The sequence below is a fragment of the Miniopterus schreibersii genome (genome assembly GCF_964146895.1).
Source record: "Miniopterus schreibersii genome assembly, chromosome: 15".
NCBI lineage: Eukaryota > Metazoa > Chordata > Mammalia > Chiroptera > Miniopteridae > Miniopterus > Miniopterus schreibersii.
The window spans coordinates 24,806,003-24,818,259 of NC_138115.1; the positions used below are offsets into that span (position 1 = coordinate 24,806,003).

Here is a 12,257-nt window from a genome sequence, read left to right on the forward strand (position 1 = left end):
TTTTCTATACTCTAAAGAATGAAAAGTGCTCATTTTTCCTTGCCCCTTGGCAGGCCCTTCTCTGGTCATTCTGAATTAGGGGATTAGACAAAAACTCAGTTGTAATTACATGCAACTGTATTTTTTAGTACTTATTCAGATTCATGTTTTCTCCCAGAGTACAATCAGTGTAAAAAGCAATGTACACTGATAGTGTAAACTAATCCTTCCAGTTCTTTAATGCTGTGAATAAACCATATATTTTATATCTGCCTTTGATAAGAATTTATAAGTCCCAATTAAGAGAAAAACAAAAACTTCATACATCACTGATAACACTGAAAATTAACTTGAAAATTATGGGAGATTAAACCAATAATTTTACTTAAAATTTGCTTTAATCAAAATATTGCAAACACTGCTTATGCTGCTTCAATGCATTATTAAAAAAAAAAAAAAAATCAAGGCAGATCCTTAAAGGGTTTCTACTTCTCAGAGAAAGATATAGGAAAATGAATAAAGTAGTAGGGAGAGGAAGAAACAGAAATGTTCTTATTATAATGAAGTATTTGCCATGTTGGTACAAAGCATTTCCTTCCTCAATTCAAGTTTTAAGAAGTAGACATAGTTTTGCATATGACTTACAATTTATTTGAAGCTCTACACAAAACTTCAACAAAGTATATACACTAAAAGTCAAAAACAGTTCACTTTCTTTTACTTTATCAAATAAGAATTTTCATTTTAATTGCCCTAATTATACTTCAAGGATATTTTTCACTTATGACCCATTTTGGTCCTTTAGTTCAACATTTGAAAACTTTTAGAAAACAGTATGTCAGTTCTTGTGTATCAAGAGAAAAGGAAAAGCATGACAGGAAAACAAACAGAAAACTATCTTTAAAATTTTATTCTGGAATTAGACCGTGGTGATAGTTGCACAATTGTGTGAATATACTAAAAACCACTGTATCATAGACTTTAAAAGGGTGTTTTATGGTATGTGAATTATACCTCAATAAAGTTGCTATTAAAAAATTTTAACCATATTAAAATTTTTGATAAGCTTATCTTCCTAGTCATGACTAAAACTCAAACTACAAAGACTACCTTTATATATACATGTATGATTTAAAGGAAAATTCTAAAACACACAGCTACATATATTTTCATTAGAGTGGCAACTGTATTAGTATATAACTCAAAAGAGAACTACTGAAAATTCATTAGCTATATTTATTAATACTTGTAACATTTTAAAATTAATAAATTAGCCCTCACAACAAGCATGAATCTTTCAAAATTTCTTTTATTATTATTATTATTTGTTGTTGTTAATCCTCACCGGAGGATATTTTTTCCATTGATTTTCAGAAAGAGAGTGGGAGGAAGGGAGGGTGGGGAGGGAGAGAGATAGAGAGAGGAAGGGGGAAAGGCAGAGAAACAACTGATGTGGGAGAGATACATCGATTGGTTGCCTCCCACACACGCCCCGACCAGCAGCAGGGAGTGAACCTGCGATACAGGTACATGCCCTTGATGGGAAATCGAACATGTGACTCTTCAGTGTGCAGGCCAATGCTCTAACCACCGGCCAGGGCTCCAACTTTCTTTTAAATATATTGGAGGAAATCTAATGTGAAGGCCAAAATCTTCATGTAAATATGTAGCATTTATGATTCATCCAAGTCTTATAGGAAATGACACTAGAAAAATAACATATTTCAGTCTTTGGGGGGTTAAATTTAAGATACAAAATAATGAAAAAAGATAAATTCGTCCACTACTGAACATACAGATTACAAGCCAAGTACAGAATTCTAGCACTAACTGGAACACCTAAATATTCTTTATGCTACTGAAGGAGTTTAAGAACCAAATCATACAAATCTCTTTATATGTTTTACCTACTGATTGTATCATATTCCTCATAAATCAATATAATATTAAGAATGGCTTAGGATACAGAATTATGACAAAGTATTCACTACTGTTCTGTCACAAATGCTAAGATTATCACAATTCTATCAAGTGGTTCCATTTACCATTGATTTCATACCAGATATAAAGGTTAAGGCAATGTATAACAGCTTAATCTATATATATGTAAATATATATATGTATATTTAGATCTATACCTACCATAGCTGAAGTTCTTATATTTTGAGAGCCACTCACCTCTTCCTTTAAGGATCTTAGTATCTATAAATCTTTTGTGTCCTCTCCCCAGAAAAAATGCACAGATATTATCTGGCATATAATTTTAAGAGGGTTTACCCACTATGCAGAAACTTGCTGGTACACTCCTGGTTAAGATCCCTACTCTTGCCCTGGCTGGTGTGGTACAGCTGATTGTCATCCCATCCTCCGTGGGTTCGATTCCCGGTCAGGGTGCTCACAGGAGGCAAACAATCAGTGTTTCTCTTTCACATCGATGTTTCTCTCTCTCTCCCTCTCTCTCTCCCTTTTTCTCTCTCTAAATTCAATAAAAGCATTTTTTTAAAAAAGATCCCTATTCTACAATTTCCAGGATTTTTAGCTTCATAGATATTTTATGAATATGTATGTAGAGGTACTATATGTGTATGTATAATATATACAAATATCACTAAAGGTGGGAGGGTAAAGGGCAAGAGAATGTGGAAGAGGGAAAGGAGAGGGACAGAAATGGGAAGGACAAGTTTCTAAAATACAAAAAGGCCAAAAAAACCCCCTCATAATTCTTACTCGTTTTGAGCTACCCTTAGTTAAGCTGGTTAGATGGAAAGTATTGATTGTAAAAGGTAGGCAGCCTGATACAGTAGAAAGAGCACTGAGCTGAAAGAAAAGCCAGCATTTACTGAACATTCACCAGACATTCTTAAGTATTTTCTGTTTCATCATCATAACAATCTTGCATAGAGAGAATAATCACCATCTAACAGATGAGGAAAGCTTAGCGATATTTAAAAATCTGCCTACTAACAGGTGCTGAGTGATTTCAAAACCAAGGTACCCCTGTCCATGTTCTTTCTAATACAGACATTCATTTAGTGGCATAGTGACAATTCTGTTACTTGTTAGCTACATGATCTTGGGCTATTTATTTAAACACTACCTCTCATTTACCTCTTCTGTATTAGGAACAACTTTTAGCTCTAACGATCTTAAAAACCTGTTCTGTGCCTCTAATGGTCCCAAAGATTGTTTTAGTTTACTGTTCACTCATTATCTCACTAGCCATGAAATCACCAACCTCAAAAAAAAAATCACAAAAAAAAAAAATCACCCAGGAACAAACTACCTAACATTTCATTTCCTCATTTCCTCATTTCCTATGACAAACTCATAGACAGAAAGAGCTTAGACCAAAAACACCCCCCCCCCCCCGATGCTTTATTAGTTCCTTAAGATAAGACAAGGAGAGGAAACACAAAAAGTGAGGAACAGTGGGTAAAGAAACCATCTTTGTTGGTCTCTAAGTAGAAAAAAAGTATTCCTAGCTTTCCAGCACTTCTATGCAGCATTTTCTTGCCATCTGTAAATACTGTGTTATATTTGGGCTCCATATTTAGAAACAGCATATTCTTAGAAATTTCATCCTGATACAGATCACCAACTGGCAAAATCTCGACAGTCTCGATACTAGTTGGACACTAGGAGAAATGGCTGAAAGAGTAGATAAAAGTAGTGACAAGTGTGACTGCCTATACAAGATGAAATAGGACCAGAAGACTGAACAAATAATTCTGGAAGATAGTCAACAACAGAAATTCCATCGATGGCAGTGTTTTGATGCCTCAGTGTATGGGGTTTAGGTGGACACACTTTGGCCTCCATGGTAGGCTGGTATGTTAATGGTCTCCTCGGTGTATGCTATCATTAGTACCCTCAAGCACAGACTCTGGGTTTGGCCATGTTACTTGCTTTTGCCAAAGGGACATCAGTAAATGTGATACAAATATAGGCTTAATATGCACCTGTGCAGTAGGGCTTACCCTTGGAACCCTGACACCATGTGAAGAGGAAGGCCTCGATATTAGCCAGCACTAGCTATCAGACATATGAGTCAGACAGTTCGGTTCAGCCCAGTCAATCTCCCAGATAACTGCACATTAGTGACCCCAAGTGAGACCAGCAGGAGAACCGCCCAGTTCGGCTCCATCCAAATTGACAAAGTATAGGATCATAAGCAAATATATGGTTGCTGTATTAAGCCACTAAGTATTGGAGTGTTTTGTTATGCAGCAATAGGTAACTGATCCAATACCTATGCAAACACACCAAAGTGTAGTCTTAGGCAAATTTTAAACAGTAGGTTAGACTTAAGAGCTAAATGCCAACAGAAATTACAATTCAAAGAGCTAGAAAAGAACTATGTTAAACTCAGCCTTATTTTAGAGATGAACTAGGCCTAAGAAGGTAAAGTGACTTGTTTAAGGTCATACAGCTACTTAATGATAGTCATGACTGGAATTCACATCTCTGATATCCTAGTAAAATTCTCTTATCAAATATCGTTCTAAACCCAGGAGAAGAAAGTGTGTTGCCAGAGTCTACTAAGATAACCACAGTTCACTTGTTTGAGCCTAGATTCCTCTGAAAAGAAAAATAACTTGCAAATTCACAGTAGGAGGTAAAATATGTTTTCATTTTAATGTTACTAGGATCTTCACTGAAAATGGAAACATACTACATGAAGTTTTTCTTTTGTCTTTTTCTCCATTTTTAAGAGAAGACACTATGTCTTAAGACAAGATATCACACTTTTAAAGCCTCAATTTTACAATTTACTTTCTTTTTGTAAAATGGTTCCTAAGTCTCAAGTTTTTAATTCCTAATCGATCTTTTGCCCTAACTATTCCTTGCATATAAGATGCCTAATATGAAAATTTATGCCCCACATTGAAAACAGTTATTACTTTTGGGAAAGGGATTGGAAAGGGGAGGGTCGGTGTTCAAAATTAATTAGAATTATCTATAATACTATAATTTAAATTTTTTTTATAAAAAGAGAAATATCCATATGTTACTTATACAGTTAAAAACAAAAACCAAACAAACTCTTCAACCAGTACATATTCTCAGATCTCTAGCTCAAATTTCACTTCCAGAAAATTCTGTAACTGCTTAATCTACAATTAGGCAACTCAAGAGTTATAAAATAATTGAAGGAACTCAATTTCTAGTACTTCAAAATTAAAAAACACACGCACCCAACTTTATGAGCTAATAGCAAAAGAAAGTATGTTGAACTACAAAATTGTAAAATGTATAAATGAAAACAGCAAGACCATTTTCCAACTTTAAATTAAAGTGTACATATGGCCCTGACCGGGGGCTCAGCTTGTTGGAGCATGGTCCCGTACACCAACAGGTTGCAGTTTCAATCCTGTCAGGGCGTGTACAGGAGGCAACTGATGGTGTCTCTCTCTCACACAGATATTCCTCTCTCTCCCCCTTCCTCTTGCTCTAAAAACAATAAACAGCCCGGCTGGGAGTGGCTCAGCGGTTGAGCGTCGACCTAGGATCCAGGCGATCAGGGTTCAATTCCCAGTCAGGGCACATGCCCGGGTTGCGGGCTCGATCAATGACTCTCTCATCATTGATGTTTCTATCTCTCTCTCTCTCTCCCTCTCCTTTCCTCTCTCTGAAATCAATGAAGATATATGAAAAAACAACAACAAAAAAAAACAATAAACATATCCTCGGGTGAGGCTAAAAAAAAAGTGTACCTATGTATTGTGTTTACTTTAATAATCATTCCTCTGTGGATACGGAAAAAAATTCCCCCTAAATATATAAACTTTACCTATTCATGAGGTAAAAAAGTTTGAAAAAAGTTCTTACACCAAGGTATGGTTTCCTGATACGAATTCACAAAGAATTGATTTTTACTTAAAATAAAATTAATTTTACTTTGAAAACACAAAAAAGGAGCCCTGGTCAGTCTGGGCGGTGGTTCAAGTGGTGGCCACACACTGAAGAGTTGCAGGCTCGAGTCCCAGCTCTGGTCAGGGTGCGTGCAGGAGGCAGCCAATCGATGTCGCTCTCACATCGATGTTTCTTTCTGTCTCTTCCCATCCTTCCCTCCCTTCCACTCTTCCACTCTCTCTAAAAATCAATGGAAAAACATCCTCAGGTGAGGATTAAAAAAAAACAACAAAAAAACACACACAAAAAGACACACACAAAGGCAACTTTTGGAAATCATACTTATAAAACCTCAACTAAAGGCCTTTTCAAGAAACACTATATGATAACTATAATGTTATGTGTAAACAATGAAAATGACAAAATGTTTTCTTAAAAAGACACAGTCAAAGATACATACTCGCTCAAGAGTCTCTAATAATCACCAGCAGCCTCTACATGATCCTCACCCTATTCTCTCTCTCTCGTTGCTGACATTAAAAGATCTCCTTGCTTTCACTGATGCTAATCTCTCTTATCTCTCTTTCTACCTTCCTGGTATACCTTATCAATCTTCACTGAAGCCTCATTTTCCCGGCAACATATTCCTTATCTTCTCCCGGGGAAATTTCATTCATTCCAGCAGAGGCTTCAAGTATCACTTAATGCTAATGACTCTCAAATCCACATCTCCAGCTCTTTTCTCTAAGCTTCGCATCTGCGTTACAGAACGGTCAACCAAAGATGTTCCACCAAGATTTCCCCCAGGTAATACAAATTTAACCTGTTTGAAACCAAAGTCATCCTCTCTCCTCCCATCCCCCACTCAAAACTGAATGCTCCCTCTGCTTTCCTTGCACCGGTTAATGAAAGCCATACTAACAAGACATGTTTAGCTCTTTCCCTTCTCACATCCTCTTTGCCCCCTAGTGCCTAAATCCTATTTGAAGCTACTTGGGTGAGGTACAGCCCCTCATTTGCATTTCTACCTCCATCACCCTATTCATATTTGGTAATAGCCTCTAGGTGGTCTCTCTGTCCCTAATTTCTCTCTCAACTATAAACTATATAGATTACATATTTAAAGTGTATGTGTATATATATTTTTTAAATGTGTGTATATACAGTTACATATAATTACATATAATACTTTAAGTATATAATCAATAGACACTGAGTGTATAATTTGAAAGGTACTGCCATAGGGAGTTGTTAAACTATAGAAGTATATATGTAGATACAGTTATATGGAATTTTTAAAAGGTTCCTCATTCTTAAGAGGTTCAACACCCGCTGTCTATAGAGTAAGGTCCAAATTCCCTAGCACAGCTTTTAGGATCCATCACAACTTGACTCCAATTATTATTCCCAATTTCACCTTCTATCGCCCTCCTCGTAAGTAACTTATATGCTCCATAGATATACTGCAAACATGATTCAACTTCCTTCCTTTCCTTCTGCCAATCCCTATTACCTTGAAAGGTCTTCCTACCAAAGTAGTCTGCCAATCCTCCACCAAACAACATGAACTGTTCCCCTCCATGATCCCAAGTACTCTGTTCATACCCCCAGCACAGAACCTATTATTATATATTAGTCTTAGAGTACAGGTCTGCCTCTCTGGTAGCCTGGAAAGAAAATGAGTGTTATTCATCTTAACGTCCCATCCACTGTATGCCACACAGAAGTGTTTATAAATGTTTGTTTAACTGAATAGAGGACGGAGCCTCAGGATGATCTATAATTAAGGGTTTGCTAGAGAGAGAAGAGTATGCATAGAGATAAAGGAGAAGTCGGAAGAAAGAAAACTAGGAAAATACAATGTCGTTAAACTGTCTTTTCCTTGGCAGTCAAAAGTGAATTAATTAGTTCTATTAGAAAACCTTCAAATACAGATGTTCTTTGGGGGTATCAAATACTGTGATCTTCGTATAAACATTCTTTGAACCATTCAACAGAATGCATACTAAACATTTACTAAATATAAGATGCTCTGTGAGTGACAGCCGCTGCTTCACAAATATTGTATTCAACTAGAGAATCTAGATATTAAACAACAAACTGATGACAAGCACAATGAGTACTATGGGAAGGGATCCATCAGGTACTAAGGAAACATGACACCATGACAAGGAGGGATCAAATGAAAAATCAGATTCACAAATGAACATGAAGACTAGAGAAAAGGTTAGAAATGTGGAACATCTATTATTCTATTGTTTTCAACCCTTTACACTTAGAGAAAAAATGAACATAAAAATCAATGTTGTGATTAAAGATAATTATGAATAGTACATACCTATACGAAGGTCTCTTTGTAAAACATTCTTATCATAAACATAAAAAGACAAATACTGGAAAGTTCTTGGAATCTCAAAGTAAAAGTCTTCACTGAAAAATGGGCTAGAGAGAAAAGGGGAAAAAAACCTCATTATTATAAATTTAAGTGTCCTCAAATAGTATTTTCAATAAAATAAAATACACAATAAAGTACTATAAGAAAAGCTTCAAAGCTCCAAAATAATTCTCTATGCTAAAGTTCAACCAAATCCTGTACAAACCAAGCTGAACTCTGAAAGGACCTCAATTGCAAGGTTGAGCTCTGAACAAGCAGCTTTTCAGGAGTCATGTGAACAGAAGACCCAGTAATTGCCTAGGGTCATGCTCACTTAAAGCGGACACAAATGAGAGTGGAGAACAGTGTCATCATCATCTCAGAAATATGTAAAGCTATATTAATCACAATAATACATAACATCTAAAATGGGTAATACTATACAAAACGCTACTTTGAAAAATTTAAAAAATTAAAACAGCTTATTTTTTTAATCAACTTACTAAGGAATAAATTGCATACAATAAAATTCAATTTGAACTATAAAGGTTAATGATTTTTGATAAGTTTATAAACTGTGCAGCCTCCAACTCAATTAAGACATGGTAACATTTCTATATCCCCATAAAGTTCCCCTATGCTCCTCTAATTACCCTACTATACCCAGAAGTCAGGCAACCAGTGATCTGACTTCTATCACTACAGACAGATCTGCTGTAGAATTTCACACAAATGGAATCAAATAGTATGTACTCTTGTGTCCAGCTTCTTTTGCTCAGCTAACGTCTGTGAGATTTTTTTACATTTTCTGTATACATCAGCAGTTCATTTGTTTTAACTGCTACATAATATTTCATTTACAAATATTCCACAATCCATTCTCCTAGTGATGCCATTTGAGTTATTTCCAGTTTGGGGCTATTGAAAATTAACCTGCTATGGACATTTTTATACAAGGCTTTTCCTGGACATATGCTTTCAATTCTTTTGGGTAGGTAACTAAAAATGGAATTGCTGGGTTAAAGGGTAGGTGAAATTTTAATTTAGAAGAAACTGTCAAACTATTTTCCAATATGATTTCCAACTTTTATATCCCTACCAGCAATGTATGAGAGCTCCAGTTGCTACATATCATTAACTTTTGCTAGTGACAGTCTTTTTAAAATTAGCTATTCTAGTGAATGTGACATGATAAATTTATACACCTGTGTAATCTCTACCCCAATTGAGATATAGAACATTTCTATCTCTCCAGCAAGTTCCCCCTTCCTACTGTCAGGGAACCAGTGATCTGAGATTTTTACCTTGACATATTATGTTCAAGAATCTATAGTGACAGAAATGGTTTAAAAACAGCATTTCCCTGACAACTAATGATGTTGAATATCTTTTCAAGTGCTTGCTGGCCATTTGTCTGTCTTCTTTTGGGAAACATCTGTTTGGGTTTTCTCTACATATTTTAAATGGGTTGCCTTTCTTCTTCTTAAAAAATAAATTCTAAATTCTGTCCTTTGTCAGGATATTTTTTTCCAGTTGTTGCTTACAATTTCATTTTCTTAACAGTGTCTTTTGAAGAGCAGAGGCTGAGTTTTTTATGAAATCTGGTTTATCAATTTTTCTCTTTTATGACTAGTACTTTTGCATCCTAAGAAAAAAATCTTTGCCTCCCTCCAAGTTCCTAAGAGTTTCTCCTATGAAACAGCTTATTTTTATAAGTGCATGTTAAGAATGCTATTTTGATATTTAAATTCTTCTATGAAGACAGGAATCTCTGAAATGCTAGTGAACATCTTCTCAAGAGTTCCTCTTTCCTGAGAATGTTTAGTTTAAAAAACAAAAAGATACTTTTAAACTGTCACCGTAAAATACAATTGCTTTAGGATGTCACAACTTAAACAGAAGCGGAAATGCAAAGTAAAATGCTCTCTGAGAAGTCATTTCTGACTTTGTCCAGAAAACAGCTGACTCGGCTTTTCAGTTGTTATAATGCCTGGTGAACTTTGGTCAATATTTTTCCCACATCAAATGTAACCAAACTAAACTCTTAACAGTTGGCCTGTCAAAATAACTAGAGTCTTCTCATTAGTCTCAACATATAAATCAATATAAAAACAACTATTAGGCAAAGACATGACATGTCTAGGTATTTTCTCCTTTGTATCATTTTATAAACAATTATAAAATGGAGAATTTCTTCCATATATCATATATCCACAAATGAATATTATTTTTAAAACACATTCTAAAGCCAAATAAGAATATCATGAGAATTATCCATCAAGTAATCTATATCACTGTATCATCCCTTCTCAACAACATCCACATCTGGGTACCCACATCTTTATTTTATAAATAAATAAATTAACCCATTTGAAGAAAACTTTTCAACAGGGTTGGTAAGAAGCAATGACTAGACTTACATAGTTTTTAAAATAATACCCTACTGTTTATTATCACTAACTATGAGCATGCATATGACTCCTAAGGAAATTCCTGGTGTGGAGAAGAGGAGCACCAGGCACAAGCAGTACTGCTGTTACTGTTTGTTTATAAACCATCTACTTCTTAAAAGGATCTGAGTGAGGCAGAAATTTAGGAGCTATAGGTTCCATATGTGACTCACACTTACCCATTATGAAAACTATCTCCAGATTACCTATAAAAACTATAATATCCAGAATCCACAAAAGACCTAAATGGTATCTACCGACTTTTGACTTAACAGCTTATCAAAGGTGAGCAAGGGTTTTTTAAAACAGATTCTTTCACACTATTCCACAAGGAAAAATGCTAGGGGGCATTCGGAATTCAAGAAGCACCTAGTCTAACTAGTACCCAGTCTGTATTGAATGACCTAAGGTAACCACTGCTAGCTTTAAAATATCTTCCAAGTTGCTATGCATCTAGAAAAATAATTTAAGATGGGTAAAAATAATTGTTTTATCACCTCATTTTCCTCAACGCAAATATCTGGAAAGGCAAGGGCTAATAAAAAGTAAGCTAATTTTAGTTACTCATTTACAAGGCTACATATTAGAAATTACTACAAGTATTCAATTTATGGACAATTACTAGTTTTGTATTATTACTCATTTTTGTGTGACATGGAATCAGTGTACATTAAGTAACAAATTGAGATTTAAACAGTTTAGTTTTGCTTCTAATTTCCTTTATTATATGCACAAATTATTCAGCCTTTTGGTGACTCAGTTTCATCATTTATAACATAAAGAACAATTCTAATACAACAGGGACAGGTGATGTATAACTAAAGATGTGAAGTGTATTACTTCGCATCTTTATGAGTTACTAAAGTATTTTCAGCTTTATATAATCTCTTTCCTATGAAGAATAGACATTCAAAATTATAAATATTGACAATAAAGACATAAAGGGGAAAACTTTAGAGGAAAAAAAGGCAAGTATAAAGGAAAAAGGTACAAAAAAAGAGCATAAAAATATATACATGACATACAATTTACGTAAGTCATGATACTCAATATTTCATCCACCACGTTCTTTCCAACAACTCCTAGTGACCATTTTGACTCTGATGTCTGAATGAGACACGTGCATCCTTCCAGCACTGCTCTGCACTAGACTATCCACAAACACTATTCCAGGGCAGAGGTGGCACACTTCAATTTTATGAGTTAGGATTCACTGATACTCTCAAAGTGCTATTACACTTTCAAAGATGAAAAATCTACCTAAGAGTTCATTCCTTTACAATGCCCTACTTAGTTGATTTGTATAAACTATAAGATGTTATTTATTTTCAAGAAAAATAAAATAATGTAGTTTGAGAGAAGTTCAAACGAATGGGAAAGCTCAGCCTACAGAACAAGTGGAGGTATATGCCAGTTATTTTAAAAAAACTTGTGAGTGTCACATGAAGGATGGATTAAACTTGTTCTCCAGAAATCCAAGAGAAAGAATGAAGAACAATTAAGAGGCAATATACTTTGAGGCAATGAAAAGCCAAATGAAAGCAAGCACTGTGTCTATCTTGTTTTTGTGAACATACAAATAAATAGCACCCAGCAAATTC

The 12,257-nt window shown here is 35.0% G+C and overlaps 1 protein-coding gene across 4 annotated transcripts in view; it reads right to left on the reverse strand.

Annotated features, from left to right (window-relative positions):
* The window catches only part of RASA2 (RAS p21 protein activator 2), a 93,996-nt gene that overhangs the window by 60,762 nt on the left and 20,977 nt on the right, over positions 1–12,257 (reverse strand). For all 4 annotated transcript variants that reach the window (XM_081160337.1, XM_081160336.1, XM_081160338.1 and 1 more), the window contains exon 3: positions 8,171–8,274. In XM_081160337.1, the coding sequence (XP_081016463.1) occupies positions 8,171–8,274 (104 nt within the window). The remainder of the gene's footprint in view (positions 1–8,170; positions 8,275–12,257) is intronic.